Below are 22810 nucleotides of genomic sequence, written 5' to 3'. Positions count from 1 at the left end.
ACGTAGATTAATTTTTTAATTGACAGTCAACTGAGAAAAGTTTTTGTGAGAGCCGCATATTCCCACCCCTAAAACACACCATTGCCTTGTGATTGGTCTGATGGGACAAGAAGGATAATTGGTGTTGATGATGGCGTGTCATGACTGCATTGTGAATGTGGAAGCTGAATGTCACATAAGTGTGTGAAACAGCCATCAAAAAGCAAACGGGTGTGTGTTCGACGTTTTTAATGTCAAATTCAAACTTTTACAGGATTTGTCTTCATACCAAACCATGTGCCGACAGGTCCTTTTCATCCTTGTCATAGCAAATGCAATTAGTTCTCATATCAATAAGAGGAAGGGAACAGCAAAAAACAGTGAGCCGCGTAAGAAAAGGAAACCAAGAAGAGAAAAACAATAATAATAATAATTAAAAAAAAATCTCCCCCCCCTCATCAATTTTTTTTTTCTTCACTGTAAGTGCAGATTTGAAGAGCTTAAGCATGCCATTGTCCTTTCTGGTATCCAGTTGTGTCTTCTACTGTGTAGTTTCATCTGTACATGGCTAGAAGCGAAACAGCACAAAAAGGGATGACAAATGTCCGCTGTCCTGTCTGACAAAATGTCCTCATTAAAGTCTCCCCTCTTGTTTTTGCAGTAGTGAAACATGTTTAAACGTGCAGTATATTATAAAAAAAAGATACACACCCACGCTGATTCATTTACAGTAAATTCCCTCGAACGGTGCAATTAATGAAACTGCCTTAAAACAGCAGTTTGAAGAGCAGAGTTGGGGCAAAAAAGAAGTCATTCATCACCCGTTCTGTCATGAGACCCGATAAGACATGACCATTTCCGAAAATGGCGTCCCAACACCGTGTCCATGTCAGCGGATTGATCCTCAGTCCATCAGGGGCAAAAGCTCAGTGGATTTGCAGATAAAGATGGCTCCAGGAAGGGACAGTTGAAAATCAAGCTCAGGCGGTTTCCGTCACGGATTTTGTTAAGGTGAAGGTATATACATGTATACAAAGTGTCATTATGTGCCTTTCCACCTTTGAGTTTATCATTGCATTTCCTGCCTTAAGTTCCATGTCAAGACTCTTATCCTCCAATCTGAGAAAACTCTGTGTTTCTAGAACAATGAGGAGTCACACTTCTCGACAATTTCCGGTTACATTCACATATTGAGACGTTCATAATAAGATGTGTAGATCAAGGGAGGAGAAGAGCCAGAAAAGGAACTCATTAAGACCAGAGGGACGTGCTAACCCTATTATCCCTATCCACACTCTGATGATGGGAATTAAGATGTGCTGGCCTGGATCCACAGCCGTTCCTCCGCGGGAAGGACGAGGGAGTTCATGCACGCTCGGGTCGGGTTGGCACCATTTGGTAGAATGAAAAGGGTGCTGAATTTTTGTGCACCCACCATTTCAAGATGTTACCTCTTGCTGCTAACATTATCTCCATTTCCCCCTAAGCACGCACTTATATTACAGATGTATCCAAATAGGCATGTTATCCAAAAAAGGCTCGTGTTTTTTTTTTTTTTTTTTAAAAGAGCAAAGAAGTAGTTAGCGTTATCTTTCATGCAGAGTCAGCTTTTATTTTTAGTCCTTTTCCTATGAGTCCTACTTACACTACGCTGAATATGTCTTATCTGCACGTTCTCTAATGTTACATACAGTAGATGGAATTTCCCTTAATGGAGCAGGATGTGATTTGAATATATTTCATGTTTAAATATTGGCTTGAGGGGATCCGGCAAAGTGTTGCACTTAAACAGTGCATAATGACTGCACAGCCTCCTCATGATCGTGTGCTTGTTTCTGCATGAAAGCGAATGCCCATTCGCCTTTATGTTACAATGTCACTGAAAGTACGCACATGTGTTCCACAATGTGTAAATGCTTTTGCATGGATTCGTCTTCACATGCCCGCAAGGTCGTGCGTGTCGTTGCGCTGGCGCACACGCGGGGTCACAGGTCATGTAGGTGAGCATTGAATGCTGCTTTGTTCTTTAACGCACACATACTTTATATACATACAGGCTGGATGCGAAGGCAATATGTTGAACACGCCGTGATAGTATTGATGCTGTGTTCTGAGCGGTTACATTGTATCATAAAAAAAAAAAAAAAAAATCACATTGTTGCAGTCTTGTTATTACAAATGAAGGCGAACCTGCGTTCAGATTCATAAAAAGTATTAACATTTCTGACATAATTGGACACTTGGTTCAGTGTCAGAAGTTAAAGTACAGTTTATAGACATTTTTTTATCCATCAAAGTATGTCTCCAAGTGCTAAGTGTGAGGTACTCCTCAAGGTATTTTAATGGATTTGCATCTTGATATTATCTATTTGTTGTGTCTAACTGGTATAAATGAAACAATGCAGGATTAGGGCCACACTAAAAAAAAAAATAGACTTAAGAAGAAGATTAAAGTTGGGAATCAAGTCACATGTAATATTATGCGGAAACATGAATTTTGAATTAGAATAAGAAAATCAATGTACAATTGAATGTGATTGTTTGAATGACTCTGTTCCGAAGAAAATAATCCGAAGGATATCATGTCACTGGTTGATCTTGTAAAATTATCAACTAGAAATCTTTTTTATTTCTCTATTTGTGTATTTAATGATATTATCTGACTAATATTCAACAGGCCTCTACAGACTGTTGTGTTTACGTCCTTGAGGGAACTTACTTGCTCAAATGCCAAATTAATTTTTTCTTTCTAAGATCACTTCTTTATTTTTCGAACTGTAAAACTCAATTGTCATAAAATGATGACTTCATTTTTGTACCATTGCAAAATTTTGGTACTTTTCTCTGCTCCATGCAATTTGTGCAACTTAACTACTTAACTTTTACCCATAATATTACAGTTTTATTGTAAGACAATTACTTTATTCTTGAAACATCACCAATAGCTCTCGTAATATTACGTTTCTATCTTCGAACAACTTTTTTCTCCTCATTTTGCTTTTTTTTTTCTTTCCAGTGTGGCCCTAATAAATGTGGAAATGCCCCATTAATATTTTTTTTGTACTCGTTTATTCTGACTGGATGTGACCGAACATTTGACGATAGTCTTAAAAGTTTTATTTTATACTGAAGCCTATATGGCATTGTGATTTACTCAGTCTCTCTCTCCTTCATGTTCTCTATTCTTTGCACAGTTGCCTCAGTGGCAGAAGGTTAGGCATGCATCAGGTTCAGGTAAAAAAAAAAAAAAAAAGAGGAAGAGATGAAGTCTTCCTCCTCCACATGGACGTAATAGAATCATTGCCTGCAGGCAACGTCCACATTTTTTTTTTTCTTCTTGTTTCGTTTGTTTTGAAAGGAAAGTACTCCTGGCGCGAGCTCTCAAAATAGTTGATCCATCGCTCGCTGAAGTTTAAGTGCCTATAAATATTAGAATCCTAAAGTTTCAAACGCATGTACAACTTTCGGTAAGCCAATCGACATTTTCACATCCTGACAAGTCCTCGGGATGAGGCAACGGGCCGCTGGAGTGATTGCTGCATGGCGAGAAGGTCACAGGTAGACTTCACGGCGTGACAACGTGAGGCAGGATGTGGTCTTGTAGTCCCCTCCAGTCCGGGTCAGCGGTATGACCTCTGCTGGGTTCTGGGCTCCTTCTCCTCCTTCCTCAGCTTGATGGCGCCTCCCGAAGCCAGCGCTGCTGAAGGTGTCATACGACGCCGAGGTCATCTTCCGGTTGAGAAGGTTCCGATTGTGATCGCCCATGTTCTTGTTGGCTCTTCCCAAGGTGCCCAGAGGATCGCCGTTGACTAGCGGTAACCTCTGACCTTCTCCGGCCATGACCACACCCGGTTCGGAGCTGCCGGCACTGCCCGCGCTCTCGCTGTCGCTCTCGTGTTCGTTTCTGCGCAGATTGTTGTTGTCGTCGCCAGGGGCGAAGGTGGAGAGCCGCGGGGGGTCGCTGCCGTGGCGTTGGCGCTGGCGAGGGGACGGGCGGACGGGCATCCAGCACGTGTCAGAGTGGCCAAACTCATCACATTCCCGTGTACACTTTCCGGTTAGAGCCACATCTGGCAGCTGCCTGGCATCTAAACACACCAAAAAAAGCAAACTCAGAAAAAACAAACATAATAGTGTCCCGTTATCTTGACTTACAAGTGCCACAAACGGAGTTTTTCAGGTTACGAGCTGTCGCTTGGTCGATTTCTTTTGCTTTGCGTTGGAGCAAAAAAATTCAATTACAAGGGAGCTCAAGCTATGCCGCTGCTAGAGTAACGATTGCAGCTGATGCACTTTCAGCCATTTATTGAAATGGGACAAATACACAAATGGAAAATAAAAACACTAGCAAGCAGCATGGATAGATAAATAGTCTACAGAGTTCGTGACATCACAAATTATACTACGGCCTTTAAAGGCATGTCAACACATGGATAATTCAGTGAATGTGTGTGCGCGTGTGTGTTTGCGTGATTTCAGTGTATAATTACACAATATGAAACCTGCTTCTTTTTTTTTTTAACATTCTATATTTATAAATTTTAGTATTTCAATTATATTCTAGAATGCTTATTGGTCTACTTTTTGGGAGGCTGGACCAGATTAATGGCATTTCAAATTATTTAAAAAATGATCCACAATTGAACTGTGTTATCAGGTTGATCATGGACGCAATTCAACTTGCAAGTCAAGATATCACTGAATTCACATATTCACTTAAGGAGAGAAAACGTAAAAGAAAACAGAAAAAAGAGCAAAAGCGATACTGTTGGGCTAAGCGTTCTAGCTTGAAAGGTGAAAGGTCGGCTGGAAATTGAAACCATTGCTGAGATAGAAGAGCGTTATTAAAAAAATCAGGATGACAAATTCAAGTTTCATGACATGCAAGGAATATATTAGGTTCCGTATCGACTATTTAATATCCCAGGAGAGCTGGTTCAAGAGGTTAGCCATGCCCCTGCAGATCCCACGACAAAGGTGAGCATTATAATCTACGTAAAGAAGTCACATTTGGATCAATACTGACATCGTGTTCAGTTACTTTAAATCAGGAATAATGAAGATGATAGATGAGGTAACTTTCTTGCTCATTAATGTGCTACAGCCGTAATTGTATTTAAAGCCTTAAAGGAACACATTCGATTAGTCAGTAGCGCAAACATCATTGGCATCAGATTTCCTGAAAAAAGGTTTAAGCCGATTAAGTATCGAAACAATGACATAGCCTGAACATTGACAAACACGCTGAACTCGACCATTGCCCAAGTACGAAAGTGACGATGCGCTTCTTTTTATGCTGAGAAGGCTACTTTCAGTTATCGAATTATCGGCGGCGAGGAATACTGCGGGGGTATGAAAATGATGTTTTATGTTTTTTTTTTCACACCAAGCAAACGGGCGTCACTTTACCATTTTTTTATTATTCTTATTTTTTATTATTTTTTTAACCAGTGTGCAAACTGCTCGCTATGCTTAAAATTGTGAGCTGAAAACTTCGAGCTCACATTCTGAATGACAACATCTGCATTAAAAAAACAGAAAAAAAAAACTTTTGGTAATAATGCCGAAATGAAGTGAAACAAAAAAAGAAAGATTTCTTTCAGTAGGCTCCCGCTCTCAAAGCGCTTCTAGCCTAAACAAGCATTATAAAGTCTCCGTGCTAAATCCCCCTTTTCATCTGTCTGTGGCGAAAAGTTATTAAACGCCCCGTGCCTGAAAAAAACAATCTCCAGAATTCTGCAGTCTGTGTGAAAGTAGCATTAAACCGCATGCACAGTCCCAAAAGGATCTAAGGTCACAGTAACCTTCATGCATTACCGAAGTTCTTCCAGCTCTGTCATGTCCATGTGCTGTGCAGGGGGGAGATGAGAATGATAAGTTTTGTCTTTCTGTGACCTTGGTGGTGACTTGATTTGATAAGGGACTACAAGTTTCTGTCGAAACACATGATTTTAGCTGCTGTCAGACGTGAAAAGCTAAAGATTTGGAAAAATGAAATAAAAAAATGAAATAAAATAAAATAAAATAAAATAAAAAAATTAAATAAAAATAAACAAATAAATAAATAAATAAATAAATAAATAAAGCAGGTCATATGTGCCGCATATATAGTATAATACAAACAGAGCTATGTATTTCGGAATAGGTGTTTAAAAAAAAAAGTAATGAAACAGAACAAACTGTACATAGCACAGTATTCCTCATGAATGCCTTCGAAAACGCTATTTGTGTGAGATCTTGCTGCTCTTTCAATAGCAAAACCGTTGACATCCCAGTTTTGCTGTAAATACACGTACACATGTTAGTTGGTCCACATAAGAAAAATGTTCGGATGAGTTGCTTTCAGCCCATTAGTTGCATTTGTGTGTGCGTGTGTGGGTGTGTGTGCGTGTCCCCACTGACCATTCTCCACATGCTCCTCCTCCCCCACACTGCCCTCGGGTGTGGTGCGCTCGTAACCCTCTTCGGGCAGCGGCAAGGCTCCCAAACGTGGCCCTGATGAACTCTTGCTGCTGGGGGTCTCTGAGTCCTCCAGGCCGCTGTCATAGCAACTGGCATCCTGGGCCTGGTTTACCACTGAGAAGGTCACCCGGCGAAGGGTCCCCTGCGGGGCAAGCGCACACACAAAACACAAACAATATGGGATTAATCATCAGGGAGACTCCTAATCTGAGATTCTCAATCTAGGGATTAGCTATGGGCAGTGGCCTGCAAAGACATATTGAGATTATCTGGTGGTGTTTATGTGCATGCGGATACAATATAGGATAATGGCATCTACCAATCACAGTGGTTTCTCAAACTTTTGGAGTAATCCTGATTAGATTAAAATTGTCGGGCAATGGCTGATGTTGACCAACCGATTGGCCTGCCCTGAAGCATTTATTCGTTATTTGGATGTTGACTTTGCCTGCAACAGCTGGGGAATTTACAGTGCTTCAAAAAAAACAAAAAAAACCTGTATTTGGCACATTTACTGGAAACAAGAGTAGCTACCATAGGAATGTGCATAAGACATTTTTCAGCACCCCTAAAGATAATCATAGCACCCCCAATATTTTAGAGATCTTTATTCGATTTTTTTTGTTTCAACCTCCTGCTCTTTTTAACAAGCAAGAAAATGTCATAATCCACCTAATTCTTCCTTCCACCTTTTAAGAGGGTACGTAGAGCTGCCTGTACCTTCCTCGAGTTAATTTGTACGTGTACGGTGCCTTGCCTTAACAGGATATGTGGCAAATGATCAACACTAGCCTGCTTTTTTGCTAAAATCCCAAACAAGAGGAACTTTCAAGGAAGAGTGTTAGATCAATTGGTCTATACTTGGTCTATCCAATGTGACTGTTCAGAGAGAGCGAGACAGAAAGTGCAGAGAAAGAGATTTAGTATTCTGTTTGGAATCGATTTTTTCAATATTTTTACTGCTACCAATCGCCTCAGCAATTCTAACAGCAGTTCGGGTTATTGCAGCCTTGCTCAAGGACACTGCACCCGCACGTCAGACGTCTTGGACCTCTTGTCCCCCTGGTGGCACGTGATGATCAAAACAACTTGGCCATGGATTCCCTGCGGCGCGGACTATTTTCTGTTACTAAATGTTTGGATGCGTCGGGGGTGAGGCAACATCATACGCCGGAACGCCAGAGAGGCACAACACGGCCTCATACATGGTAGACTAGATTCACGCCTGTACAAAAATGAAATTATGCCCGTTTTTTCGCCAAGTGCATGGGCACCACGCTTCCAGAGGCTTTGACCTCTCCGATTTCACTTTCTGAAGTCGAACTTCAGCATGTGTGTGACAGACCACGGGAGGTGTGGCAGGGTCTACGGAGCATCACCAACTTCCGAGGCAGCAGCACGACCTCTGTAGACCCGAGTGCATCGCTGGCAGAGGAGCTTAACTGCTTCTTCGCTCGCTTTGACTCGCCCCAACCGTCACACCCCCGCACTTCATGCCTCAACTCCCCCCCACTCACCGTAGAGGAACACGATGTGAGGCGCGCACTCCTGACTATTAACCCCAGGAAAGCTACTGGACCCGACGGAATACCAGGCAAGGTCCTCACAGCATGTGCCCACCAACTGTCACATGTTTTCTGCAGGGTCTTCAACCGCTCCCTGGCTCAAGCAGTCATCCCCTCCTGCTTGAAAACTTCCACCATTATTCCTGTCCCCAAAAAATCACCCGCAGTCCTCCTGATTGACTACCGTCCTGTTGCTCTCACGCCAGTCATCATGAAGTGCTTCGAGAGGCTGGTTCTCCAGCACATCAGGGACTGCCTTCCTCCCACTCTGGACCCCTACCAGTTTGCATACCGGGCTAACAGATCCACTGAGGACGCCATCGACACTGCTCTGCATTTTGTGCTGGGCCACCTGGAACAACAGCAGAGCTACGCAAGGATGCTCTTTGTGGACTACAGCTCGGCATTCAACACGATCATCCCAGACATCCTCGTCGCCAAACTGGACATTCTCGGCCTCCCTGCCCTCACACGCATCTGGATTAAGGACTTTCTGCCCAACAGACCCCAGACGGTGTTGCTCGGCCCCTACACGTCCTCCACCCTCATGCTGAGCACCGGTTCCCCTCAAGGATGCGTGCTGAGCCCTCTCCTGTACGCCCTCTACACCTACGACTGCAGCCCGGCCGACGGTAACAACACCATCGTCAAGTTTGCTGACGACACGACAGTGGTCGGTCTGATCTCAGAAGGTGACGAGACAGCCTACAGAGAGGAGGTCCAGAGACTAACGGCTTGGTGCGAGGACAACAGACTGCAACTCAACATTGCAAAAACAAAGGAGATCGTCATCGACTTCAGGAGGAACAAGACGGTGCCGCCCCCCCCCTGCATCGAAGGCGTGTGTGTGGAGAGGGTCCACACGTTCAAGTTCCTGGGAGTACAGATCTCCGATGACCTTTCTTGGACACACAACACCACAGCAGTGGTAAAGATACCTGGACAGGAAGCTGCTGCTGGCCTTCTACCACTCTTCCATTGAGAGCCTGCTGACGTACTGTGGCTCCACCTGGTACAGCGGCTGCACTGAGGCGGACAGAGTGAGGCTCCAGAGGACAGTCAAAACAGCGCAAAGGATTATTGGCTGCCCTCTCCCCTCACTGTCGGACATCTACACCGCCCGGTGCCTCAGAAGGGCTCTCAACATCGTCAAAGACAATACCCACCCAAACTCACACCTGTTCGACCTGTTGCCCTCTGGCAGGCGCTACAGGTGCATCAAATCAAGGACCAATAGACTGAGAAACAGTTTCTTTCCAAGAGCCATCTCCATTCTAAACTCTCACACGCACACACGACCACCCTTACCTTGCAGAACAGCAACGTGATGTGTTTTTATATATCCTATTCAGTATTATTTTCCATTTTCTTATTTATCTAATTTATATATTTATCTGAATTATAGTTGTATTGCACTGGAGAGGGGAGCTCTCTAATCTCGTTGCACACTTGAGTACATTGACAATAAAGGGATTTCTGATTCTGATTCTGATTCTGAGAGTAGCTTTAAGCATGTTTTACCATATCAAACATTTCTTAGTTGGATGTAATTAATTTACATAAGTGTGCCAAAGGGCATCTTTTGCACTGAGACTGAACTTGAAGCATCATCTGATGAGCAGTTATATTTATATAGCGTATTTTCCTTAAAAGACTTTTTTTTTTTGTTTTTCCAAATTTTCTCCAAAATGGTCGGGTCGCCTTATAATATATGTACGACATTTTCAAACAACCGCGCTGTATGTTTTTGCCTTCAGCTAAGTCGTCACATGGTTTATAATTTGTGAAGGGGTCTTCTATAGGACAGATGGCAAACTCATCTTTACGAAGACGGGGAGGCAGCACCGGGTGAGTTGCGCCACAATTTGAGAATGGATTGTGGATAATTGGGCTAACGTGTCTGCTTGCACTGTTGTTCCAGTTTTGCATCAGTTCTGACGGGCCACACGGCAACGAAACAGACTCTGACAATGACCAGAGGGAACCTGCCGTGTTAAATACTTCAATAAAGTAAAGCGGTGCGATACGGTGCACCTTATGGTTGTGAAAAAATGGTAAATTTTATTCCCATAAAACATTTTCAAATCTTTTGGTAGTTTGCAACCACATTCAAATGCAATCAGGAGGTGTCCAACAGTAGACCGTCATTGCCAAAGCTCCAGGGGAAATGATGAATCAGTAAGTCCACATCATTCCCTCAAAGTCGGCATCACACCTGCTGTGATTTCCAACACACAAATCACCTCCGTGTAGTGAACGGAGTCGAGGAAGCGTACATCACAGAGTGTTAAATGACTCCGTATGGCCCTGAGGGATCACTCGGCACCCAGGAGCCAATTTCTAGAACACACAGCTCATAGCTCTTCTCAAACTCGTTTACCTGAACATCTCAACATTAAAACCCTTTCAATTTCCATCAACTTTGAAACACGCCGTGTGCGAGGGAGGAAGAAAGAGCGAAAAAAAAAAAAATTATATAACTACAGATTAGGGCGGGAAAAACCTCGACTTGATACAATGTCGCCTCGGGATAATCTGGAGGGGAACGTGATGGACGGCTAGGATGAAAAGTCTTTTCTTTTCTTCCAGACATAGAGGGAATATTTGAACATCTCATCTAATACACATAAAAGAGAAAGGACAGCAAAATTAATTAAGAAGACAATTTCGGTTCGAGATGGAAGCTGTTTTCACAGTGGCTTCATCTGGGAAACACGACTATAAAGACACATGTATTTGGAATTTACGCTTAATCAATTCATTAGTTATATTAATAAAAGTTCAACCCCTTAGTTATAATTTGGCCAAATCTATGGTTTCAGGGATCATCAAACATTTTTGCGGATGAACAAGACCGGATATTGATATCCTGTAGGTCCTCTATTGCCGCTTTTCCATTAACCCCAAACATGCGCTAAACTATGTGCCACCAAATTGAATTTATTAAGGTGAAAAAATGAATCTGAATTTAATTTCATTAGTTTGTAACTGCAGTTGAATAAATTTGAAACTAAATATAAGATAATTTTTTTTTTTTTTTTAATTTTCTCTGAAGATGTATTTAGATTCAGTTTGGAGGCCATGCCTGTCAGGCAGGGAGAGCAGCGAGACTCCTCTCTGCGACTAAAGACCTCTCATTCACGTGAATGGGACCTGGTGTGTTGTGAATGCGCTCGTGAACATTTTTATTCCAAATTTCAATGATTCAGCCATATGAAATTGTGTATATGGTTCAGCATTGTTGTAAAACATTATTATGCTATTTTATATCGCTGACGTCGGGCCAAAACCGTGTCCCTCCAAAATAGTCACTATTTCCACATTCAATTGTGAAAGAGAGCAAGCCATTTTCAACACTTTAGACGGGTCAATAATGTTGCAAAGTAGCTCCAACATGGATAGACTGACCAATAGCATGGATTTTTTTTAAAATATGAAATTCACCAAAATGCGATTTATCACATTATGGCCTGATCCCAGTGAAATATTGTATTTTTACGACTTTGGCCACAGCCCGAATTAAGGCAGCTCTGGCTTGCGTGTGTGTAGCAGAGTTCCTTGCTGCATGGCTGTCCTGCAATCATCTGACAATGACAACGCGGCCCCACTCGGTCCCAGATGGTTTTAAAACCACCTCCGAGATGGTTCTAACCATTTAGCTCAACACTTGGGGCCAACCGGGCTAATGGAGAAGCGCCATTTGAACTATTTGATTAAATGGACAGACAATTCCCGCATTGGCCAGTTGTTCAAATGTCTTTTTCTATTGGGCTTTGCTTATTTTATTGCAAGCGGAAGAAGATTTGTCATTGCAAAACTAAAATAGATAACGTTCTTAATCTTATTTGAATGGTTTGAGTCACCAGATTTATTTTCTTGACATCGGGGCTGTTGTCGTCACTTTTAATTGATTTGCACCAGCTGTCAAATTGTTTTCCTCTCATGGCTAAAAGAAAACTCGGGACACTGATGCCCTTTTACTATGCACACAAGTCAGGTGTTGGGTGCCTTCTCAGAAAAACATCCAAGTTTCGACAAGAGAGTATGTAACTATGGCAACTCAGCGCAGGTTAATTTCCACAGTCATATTACCTTCTTCACTGCTGTCTTAAAGCAAATACCTTAGTGGTTTTTCACATTTGGTTATGGTTGCAGGTGGAATGAAATAACAAATAATGTCGAAAAAATTGTTTAGAAAATATTGCAGATTCAAAATGAAACTGAAAGGCAGGTTGAGCCAAGGGGGAGCCCTTCACTATGGCATTTTCTTTGGCTATTAGAGAAAGAAAGTGGAAACTCTAAAAGGAAGCAAACATGTGTAATATGGAATTCAACTGTAACCTATCCGAGCATAAAAATGCTACAAAAGAGACATAATGTCATAATGTATACACACACACACACACGCACACACGCGCACACACACACACACACATATATATACATATATATATATATATATATATATATATATATATATATATATATATTGTAGTGCAGTTAACTTGTTAAAGGGCCTAGGACTATGCAGTGCTATTGTGCTTTGGTTTTTCCCAGCCTATGTTTGGTCAGTGAATGCAACGCGATGTTATGACTACCGTTTATGATCGCGAGACTGTTTGATAAAAGATTAATCTTGTTGTATGGTACTCGCGGCTCACTGCATGGACACTGCTCAAACGCTGTCTGTGCCCGAGCTAGAGACCGACACAACACGGTGTATCATCTCCAACGATAACAGCTGTGATTGTGACTTCATTGTTACTGGAGGCAAGTAAAGTTGACGAGAGAAGATTCCTTGTCGTGTGACTCTACCCACGCATCGCCATCGCACCGAAAGGTACAAACACGACAATATATATATATAGATGTTGTGCAAAACACTGTTAAAACATAGTTTCTAAATGAATATTTCCTTTGGAAAACTGGAATAAATTAGAGCGGGAACAGCTTCCTGGAACTACTTCAATTCAACCTTTGAGGTAATTAATAAAAAAAATTGTTAAGAATAATTTCGTGTAATTCCTCACAGTACCAAGAATGACAAATGGGACAAGAATTCAACTGCTTAGGATCATAAAAAGCATACAGACTATGGCATAAAATACGAGTAGTTTTGCTGCAGAGTTTGGATTTACAACTTGAAAAATGTGTAATTTTTCATTTTTTTTTTTAATGAATGATCTCTAGGCGCCTAAAGCGTGTGTGTTCATGTGTGCGCTTGTGTGTCTGTCTGTTCCGCTGCAGATTTCATCAGTTCAGCCATAATTCAGTGTAATTCAATTTCCCTCTGGTTCCCTTGCTGGTCTGAGGTGCCCTCTTTCATTCTTTCACCCTGCTAATTTTATTTCCCCTCCACTTTATTCTCGCGCCGCAATGAAACTCCTCCCCCAGCCATCCTTCTGAATGCAGTCAAATCTGCTTCTCACAACAGTAACTCTCACTCTTCTCTTTGGACTACCTTCTTTCGAGCCTCCCTTCTTCCACTTCTTTGTACTAGTCAGCCTTATGATGTGTCGATCAATAATGTGTCCTTGACCTCGTTATGAGTCCCTCTCTTCTTCCCCACGGCAAGCTTTATTGACCATAACGCCTTCACTCTTCCTGCCTTGTTCGCTCTCATCCTAAAATCTACATGGATCTTCGGCAAAAATTTGACTCGTTAAATCAATTAGTGTCCAAACTGAATGTGTTATGACCTTCATGCTTTTGCTTTTCATCTCGGCCCAGCTGCTACTTTTTTTTTTAATTAGACTTTAATGTTCAAGTCAATAATTTGATGTCAAAGTGGTGTTTTTATAACTACTGCTTTGACTTTGCTCATGAAACCCCGTTGAGGTTTGTCAGAATTTTGCGAGCACATTTTGTACAAAATTATGGGTGGGTGGGATGAAAAACCGACGGAGTAAGTGTTTTGGGGACCCATCCTCTGTTATTCACTGAACAACAAACCTTTTTTGCTGTTTTTGTCCTCAGGCTAAAGCCATTTAAAGCCAATCTCGGTGCTATGGAACTACATCGAGGTGAGGGAAGGAGCATCGTTTTGTGAAGAAATAACATTACCTCTTGTTTGGGGCATCTTGAACCTTAAATAGGCAATTACAAATCTTTTGGATGGGCGTAAATTACTAAACCAAGCTTGGTCACCAGCCTACTTCCCTGTAGATATTGGCTTACTGTGTCCTTTAGCCGTCAAATTACATTCTAGAATCTAAATGAATGAATCTAGTTGAGGTAAGGTCTCTATTTTTTGTATCCAATTCTACAGCGAGGTGAGTTAGACCAAGTTTTGGCAAATTGGCGTGGCATGTTTTATCAAGGGCGTTTTGCGCCGTTGTGGGCATGAACACAGTCGACCTGATTTGATGCCAATTGAAGAAACTCCTACCATTCTCTTGAAATGTGCAAAAGGCGTGTCCTAGTCCTATACGTGGTAGAAGAAAAAACTGATTTGCTTACATCCTGCGGTCGATTAAGGTGCACAAAGTAGGCTGATAGATATTTTTCACCTTAACTCATCCACTACCATTGACGGATAAAGACGTCAAATTTTTTATTTTTTTTTTATTCAGCTGTTAGTGAATTAGTTAATAGGGTTTCCACGTTACAGACATCAAATTAACGGAGATTTAAAAAAAAAAAGACCAAATTGGACACATTTGTTTTTCCCAGGACAGCTACGATTTACTGCTTATGGTGGTGATCTTGACTTTTTACCAGCACATCAGCAGGGTCGCACCAAATTAAACATGCTTCCAGCAGGCGTTATTTTCGGACGACTTTGTGCCACTCCATTTTCATGTGCCTGAACCAGGTGCATTTCAAAGGAAATGCCCCCGGTCCATCAAAACGGCCACCATGGCGCATTGCGGTTGGACGAATTCCCAAACAGGCCAAAATAGGTTTGCATCGGCATGAAAATCAAGTTGTGTCATTTTTTTACGCACGGATGCGGCTTCGCTTTCTATGAATATGGAGTCCTAGGAGAGACTCCATATTCATAGGCATCTATGAACGTGTATAACGTTTAGCTGATCCAAATTAGAAATGCTCTGCCCCAGGGTGCTATTGTAGCTGCTCTTCAGCTTTTACGAGTGTCTGCATTACGCATAAGACCACACATGTGCACAGACACACACTGATGAATGGTGAGAAAGGTGCAGTCATGAATTCATGCCTGATAGAATATTAATTGAGTTCGACAGAGGACATTAAAAACCCCTTCCTGTACATCTTCCACAGGCCATTAGTGTTCAATAGTGCCGTGGGAGCTTCACACCGCTGTGCTGCGTGTGAGTTGGCCAGTGTGTATGCAAAAGGAATCTAGACACAGTAGTGGGCGGATTGGAATCATATAAAAATAGCTTTAATTTTCATACCGTTTACACTAGTGTGTACGCGTCTATCTATGTGTACATATGCTTACGAGCTAGACTTCACGCCTTTGTGAAAGCGTGCTTTAAAGGCATGCATAAGGCTTTCAAAGCCCGCAAGATGTGTTATGTCAGCCGGTGAGGATGCGCGCGCGCTGCGTCTTTAATGTGAGGATTTGCACGTGTGCGTACGTGCACAGGTTGCCTCAGCCATCAAGGTAATTAGCGTGTAAACCTCCTCACCAGTCGGTTCAAAGAGAATTAACAAGCTGGAGTTAATTAACAGTCTCCCTCTCTTCTTGTTACATGTGTCTGCATATTCAACACGTGTGTTTGTATATATACAACATCTGCGCCCGGTTGCGTTTGTGTGAATCGTGCACTGCAGTTGGATGTGTGAGTTTGTGTCCTGCTGTTCTGCATAATGGATCAACAGGACGAACTTCACACACACAGCAAGACAACAAACGTGGTTTGTCTGGATTCCTTTGGGATCTCTGCAGTATCTACATGCATTTAGGGGTTCACAACAAGCAGTTGTTGCATTTTGAGGGGCAATTATTAGTATTTTACACTGCAGGCTCTCTTTGTGGAACTCTGCCAAATGTAATTATCACAATAAACATAACCGACAGCAAATCCATCCATCCATCCATCATCTGTACCGCTTCTCCTCACTAGGGTCGCGGGGGGTGCTGGAGGCTATCCCAGCTATCTTCGGGCAGTAGGCGGGGGACACCCTGAACTGGTTGCCAGCCAATTGCAGGGCACACAGAGACGAACAACCATCCGCACTCACCCTCATACCTAGGGGCAATTTCGAGTGTTCAATCGGCCTGCCATGTATGTTTTTGGAATGTGGGAGGAAACCGGAGTACCCGGAGGAAACCCACGCAAGCACGGGGAGAACATGCAAACTCCACACAGGATGGCAGGAGCCGGGATCGAACGCACGCCCGATGCTGTCTCTCACTGTGAGGCCAGCGTGCTAACCAGTCGGCCACCGTGCCGCCCCCGACAGCAAATATGATCAGCTATAACTTCCAAATCTTTTTTACAATGTGGAAATTATGAGGGACCATTCTAAACAATTTTTTAATGTCGCCTTGCTAATCACCATCTGGTCATCAAGTGATGACTCTCGTACTGATGGGACGATGAGGCTTGTTGACAATATGTAAAGTAAAAAAAAAAAAAAAACCCAAGTGCATATCCAAAAAGGGTCAGTAAACTATTATGAGTAAGTTACGCATTTTACCCTTCCTGTTGCTAAATGCTAACGCTAGCAATAGTGACATGAAGGAATACATATCTTGACAGTGATGATGAGACTATCTCTGGCAGGTAGACAACAAAGTTGATTCATTACAAATCCAAATGGCGCGCATTTGGAACCAGACTTTCGAAGACTTCTCGCAAGTAGCACGACGGATAAGGTACTTGTATACGAAACGGGTCGGTTTAATATCAGTTTTGGCTGGTATCATTTAATCTCAGTGCGATTCAAATGAGAAGTAAATTCTGAAGGATTTAAAAATGTGTATTTCTTTACCCAAAAAATAGATACTACAATAGAATAGCCTAAAACACATTTAAAAAAACAACAACTTTTGTTTGTTTGATTTTAGAGATTTGCGCCTCAAACAAGCTTTGGCCTGAGCACAAAAAAAGCGGTTTTCTTTCAAAGAATACAGGAAGATAAGCCCCCCCCCCCAAAAAGGAAATTGTAAATCACGAATACGCAGGGAACAACTAATACAGTATACATCTACGTCTGCCCAAACAACACAGATATACACAATCGTAACATCTGCAAAACAATCTAACTTGCAGTACAAGAACAAATCATTGAATATTGTTTAAACATGGTGCATAATAAGTGTATAGAACGTTAAAGAAGCTAAATAATCGTCAGTTAAATAATGTGGAAGTACAGATTAATCAAAACAGTGAGCAGAAAATTCAGCCCAGGCCAGCTAACCGATGTATCGGTCAATATTGTTTCCATATTGCTGCTGTGCTTGTGTCGATACATTTCAACTCGTGAATGTAAACACAGTGATATCAAATGGGATCACTCGAAATATACTAAGTAGATCAGACTGGAGGCGATGACCTGCCCAAAAGACTGAAAGGACAACTTTCCGACATCCATAAGTTTAACGTGTAAGGATGGATGACAATACCTATCTTCCTCACACAAATCTTAACTTGCCGTTGGCCGCTATCACAAGGGATACCTCTTTTATCCACGCACGATTGCATTTGTTACCGAGTTATTTTTCCGCTGGTGCTGTTACGCTTTTGTTGTGGAAGCAGCCAGAGGCCGGCCGTCAATCAAACAGACACCTGACATCCTCTTTGCAATCTCGCCTGTCAGGTAGTTGATATTTTCCTAAACAGAGATTGAGGGGTGAAACTTTGCATTCAAATGATGCCGCTCGCTGTCCTTAAGAGTCGAGTTCATTTCGTGGAGATGTCTTTGCTCGTTCAATGTGATTATTTCCATGGCAAAAAGTGGATCATGGCCATTCACATGGGATATTGTAAGACTCAATTAAAGGGCAGATTTACCAAATACTTTGAGGGGGCTTAGCGGTCCCTAAAGGGAGGGAAGACCTATTCTTTGTGTGGCTTGTTTCAGCCGTATTAGCAAAAATGAAAATTAGGTTAATGGAATAAACACTCTGCTAGACACAACTAAATGACTACAAAATTATTGCAACGCATTACTAAGGCAGTTAAATGAGGCGCAGTTGGCAACATATATAAATTCGCTTCCAGAAATAATGATGTGAATTTTTCTGTTGCAAAATTTTAATATTAATGCTTCAAAGGATACATATTAAAATATTTACTTTGCACTGAAACTCCATCAATGCACACACAAGCACATGCGCACACACAAACACACAGGTTTTTGTTTTGTTTTTTCTAGAAAAGGGAGCAGTCTTCATACTTTTTAGTACCAGTGACGTAAAGTGTCAACCCAGTTTTTATTCAACGATGAATACTTTTCTTATAAGCACACAGTTGTTGTCTGACCATTTATTGACTTAAACACTATCGATGAAACTTCACTTTGTGTCGCTACCCGTGTTCTTCGCTTCCATGAATCTAGTCACTCACTGCCGTGGACTTTTACATTCATCAACTGGAATCCAACTTTTTATTGTCACCAACGGGTAAACACGTCAAGTACTTTTTTTCCCCCAGATAGTTGTCTGGGAAATTCAGGTTTGTAAACTGCTTGCAATGACTAACAGATGAAGACCTGACTCGATGAAGTCTGTGTTAGAGCTTGGCGCACACAAAGTATGTTTGTAAGGAACTGCAGGAAGATGTAAAGTTGGCCGCTGCGAAGTAAACATTTGAAGACTGCCTTCAACCCCTGAGTCTTGAGTGCCCCCCCTAAAATAATAATAATAATTATAATATAATATAATAATAATAATGCAGTGATCTATGTATGCTGATGTAATATTTAGGAATGACATACGAGGGCAGCCACCACAAATATACGCAGAGCGCAGAATCTGTCTTGCAAATTCACCAAAATTTCGTTACACCACCTGGCTCACAACCTGGTCTACTTTCTGTTACCAAATTGTCATTGCCATATAAAAGAAAACCCCCTCGGTCCGCCCAGTTAAGCGTAGCCGATCTGCCAAATTCCCAAACACGGTGCACTAGACCAGCACGAAAATTAAGCTGCGACAGTTTTTGAGCGAACGTGCGCCTGTCTACGAAAATAGGGCCCAATATCTCCCCGAACTGGAAACCGGTTTTCTCTCTGTTATCTTGACAACGTATGCCCACTTACGATTCTCAATTTGTATTTGGTCCAGTGGCTTAAAAATAAATTTTGCTTCTCAACAGTAGGAGGTTGCTTTGCTTTCTACAGTTGCTTTGATTAATAGATTTGAACTGCTTAATAAAAACTAGAGAAATTGGGGTCTTCTAAAATGTTCAACCAGTTTACATACTTCTCGCACTCTTTAGCATTTCGCCATGAATATTTCATTAGCTCCACCGCTGCTTATTTTATCTTTTTCCCCCTACATGTGCCTTAAGTGTGAAATTAGCTGGTGAGATATGAAGATGAATATCTTTGATGCTTTGTTTTATCTCATCAACGCAAAACTAGTCCGTAAGGCTGAACACTGTGCTTTGTTATCGTCTCTTTACTTGTCTGCTTCATCCTTTTTGCCAAAGGGCCTTGCGAAGAGAGCAAACTCACCTTTGACCTCTGTGTGATTTGAGTGCACTCACAGGCTTTGTCGTGAGTTTTAGGCTTGTTCATGAAACCGTTCATATATGAATCTTTTGAAGCCATCTGCGCCTTTTTGCCAAGTTATGCATCAAAGACGTAGTGAAATATGCTGACAGGGAGCATTTCACAATAAGTCACGCGAACGAGACAGATGTGTTAACAATTCATTTGAAGGTGATATATATATATACATGCAACTAATTTAAATATAGAAGTGCATTTGTGCGTGTGTGGGGGTGTGCGTGTGTGTGTGTGGTTCAGTACAGTGAGTGACATGGAATGCGTTTCCCTTGAGACTTGGCTGCAAAGAACAGATGTGTTGTTTACTGAGCGTTAAGTGTGAGGTCAAGCGGACCGGTAGAGAAACAGGAAGGAGATGAAGAAAAACATTGGATAAATGAGAAAAACAGCACACTAAATTGATACACTTAGCACACTCGCACATAGAGACCCACCACTATTTGGTTCTCAAGAGTCATGACTATACCTGACTATATTCCTTATTAGTTTTTGATATTGGATCGTTATAATCGTATGCGTGTGTCACATAATGACATTTATACTAATATAGAAATATTTTGTCTAGATCTGTACTAACACATCCTATAGGTCCTTTTGCCCCCCCCCCAAAGCCCTCTCCTGCAATAAATGTTTCTGCTTTCAAACAATGATTAAAACAGCCTCCTTGGTGGAGGTAAAAAAATAAATAAATACTTTTGGTGAGTTTGTGTTGTTTGGTCAGACTGACAGACTTTGACCAGCGGTGGGGTGGCTATATGGGGTCTTTTTGCCTAAACTCTTATGGTATTTGCAGAATGCAGAAGATGACTTGGAGCAAGTTGAAACAGCTGGTGGGAGGAAGGAAGATGCGAAACAATCAGCAACTGTCTGCACCCACATGTTGATGAGCCAGGGCGCCTTGTTGCCATAACACATCCTCGGCCGCCATGCAAATAGTGGAAAGACATACGCATTAGGCACACTTATTTGCACGCACACACACACACACACATTTATATGCAGCTTGTTGCAGTGGGACCACCTCTGCAGCTAGAGCAGCGTCCCTTTTTCATACCCCTGCACTCTTTCGCCTAGCATCCTCCTATCCACATTTCTCCCCTCTCCTCTACACACACACATGTACACTCTCTCTCTCTCTCTCTGCAGACCTCCTCCTTCACTCCTCACTTCTCTCTGTGTCTGCCTCCCTCCATTGCTCCCTCTAGGAGCAGGTGATGTAGAAGGGTGCTCAGCAGTATCTGACTATCAGGCCTGACTCTGTGAGAGGAATGATAATCACCATGCTGCACTGCAGAGAGAGGAAGAAGAGGGGGAGCTAAGGAGAGGCAGAGAGGGTTGGGAGGGAGGAAGAGGGGTGCATGAGGTGCAGAGAAAAGGGAGGGGGGGGAGTGCGGCACAAGTACAGAAAGACTCAATAAAGACCTAAAGTAAGGAATAAAGAACTGCGTTAGCTACTTATACCTACTCTGTGGCATGGTCCTTTGTTCCCACCAAATACACGTACACAACACACACACACACACACGCGGACTGACAGAAACATGCTAAGTTGTAGTACAGCAGCCTCGTGATATGAGGGAGAGCCTTAGCCTTGTGTCTGAGTGCCAGCAAACATTAACTGCAGCAGCGAGGTCATCTGATCGCCCTGATGCAGTCTCTCTCTCTCTCTCTCTCTGCTGCAGCAGTGCGGACCCCTCACGCGGGCACCAGTGGTACTACCCATGCCCGCTCCCTGATAAACACCATTGCAGTGCAATGCAGAAACTCTAAGACCGTAGATCACTTTTTCTTGCTGGGAGCAATTAAAGCTTAACCGCAGCTAGTGTCCACTTAACTCACAATAATAGCCTTTAAGTATTTACTGTACAAGTGTGTGTGTGGGTGTGCGTGTGTATGGAGGGATCACTTCTGGCCTACCGCATTGCTATACACCACAGCTTTGTTACCAACAAGCTGTCCATTTTGGCATTGGCCAAACTTGCCTACTTCCAACCTCCATCTGGGCTTGCTCACACACACACACACACACACACACAGAAAAACTGTGAAAATCACTGACTCTGTTCTCAGGCTTTTGAAATGTTTATCCCTTTGTGCAGCCCGGGCCATGTATAGGGGGTTGAAAACAAAACAGCAACAAAAGCTCATAGAGTGTGATGTGAGGCCAGGCTTACCGGACAAATGCCCATGACTCAGATTAGCTCCTTTTGTTGCAGTGTTTTTTTTGTTTTTTTTTTTTTGTGTGTGTGCAGCTCACTCGTGATGGCTTTCCACGGCTCATCCCTATAACAGTCATTCTCTTATAAATACCCATGACAACGAGCATTGTGGGAAAAAGACGCCAACAGGATGGTGGCGCACAAGGGACCCTGTGTGTGTTTGTGTGTGCGAGTGGCGTCCATACATATGTATGACTGCGCGCTACTTGTGTGGACCATTAGACTCTAATTGTGTGCGCGTTAGGCGCATTGCTAATGTCCATTAAGTCTTGACCAGAGGAGTGTGGACAATGGCATCACTGTGAGGAGGCAGTGAATGGTAGCGTAAAAGTGAAGACGAGGATGTAATCACTCACACACACATAAGCACGCATGCACAATAACGCACACGTGCACCCTGTTGAGAGTAATTAGAAGTGTCGCTGTGAACAATAGACAGTCAATTAAGGACAGCAGATATCTGATTGCAAGTTCTCTCCTCCACCTCCAAATACACACTTCCTATTTCTTGGCATTCTGTCCACTCTCCCTTTTCCATATGCTGTCACTTTTATCTGCGACAAGTCGCATTTGTTTTTTTTTTTCGCTGTGTCGTTCATCATATCTGGCCACGTCTGTGCCGTACATCTCTCGCTGGCCTCTCGCTCTCCCACATCAAGTTGTCGTGTTGTGATGCTCGGCGGGCTGAACCGAGAGAAGGGTGACGTGACGACGCGCCACAACAAACTGAAATCCATCCCGCCAGTTTAGAATCAGCGTCAGTCATGCTACAAGGTTAAACAGAGCTTGGCCTAATGTGCCGTCAGATAGGACAAAATGCAGCGTTGGCCTTGGCCCCGCCAAGACCACACACTCCAATTCATAAATGCGCACACAGAAACAGCGGAGCCTCCAGATTCAAACAGCCTAAATGTCATA

The 22810-nt window shown here is 42.5% G+C and overlaps 1 protein-coding gene across 1 annotated transcript in view; it reads right to left on the bottom strand.

Annotated features, from left to right (window-relative positions):
• Positions 1 to 213: 213 nt before the first annotated feature.
• pcdh7a (protocadherin 7a) overlaps positions 214 to 22810 on the bottom strand; it is a 49641-nt gene continuing 27044 nt past the window's right edge. The window contains exons 5-6 of the mRNA XM_088303439.1: positions 6382 to 6583; positions 214 to 4067 (exon numbers count right to left, since the gene is read on the bottom strand). Coding sequence (XP_088159565.1) covers positions 3532 to 4067; positions 6382 to 6583 — 738 coding nt within the window. The 3' untranslated portion in view covers positions 214 to 3531. The remainder of the gene's footprint in view (positions 4068 to 6381; positions 6584 to 22810) is intronic.

This window comes from Idiotropiscis lumnitzeri, chromosome 8 (genome assembly GCF_059441095.1).
Source record: "Idiotropiscis lumnitzeri isolate Australia: NSW breed Sydney's pygmy pipehorse chromosome 8, RoL_Ilum_1.0, whole genome shotgun sequence".
In the NCBI taxonomy this organism is placed as follows: Eukaryota; Metazoa; Chordata; class Actinopteri; order Syngnathiformes; family Syngnathidae; genus Idiotropiscis; species Idiotropiscis lumnitzeri.
Note: the sequence above shows the minus strand (reverse complement) of the source record. Positions and strands in the feature narration are given on the sequence as shown.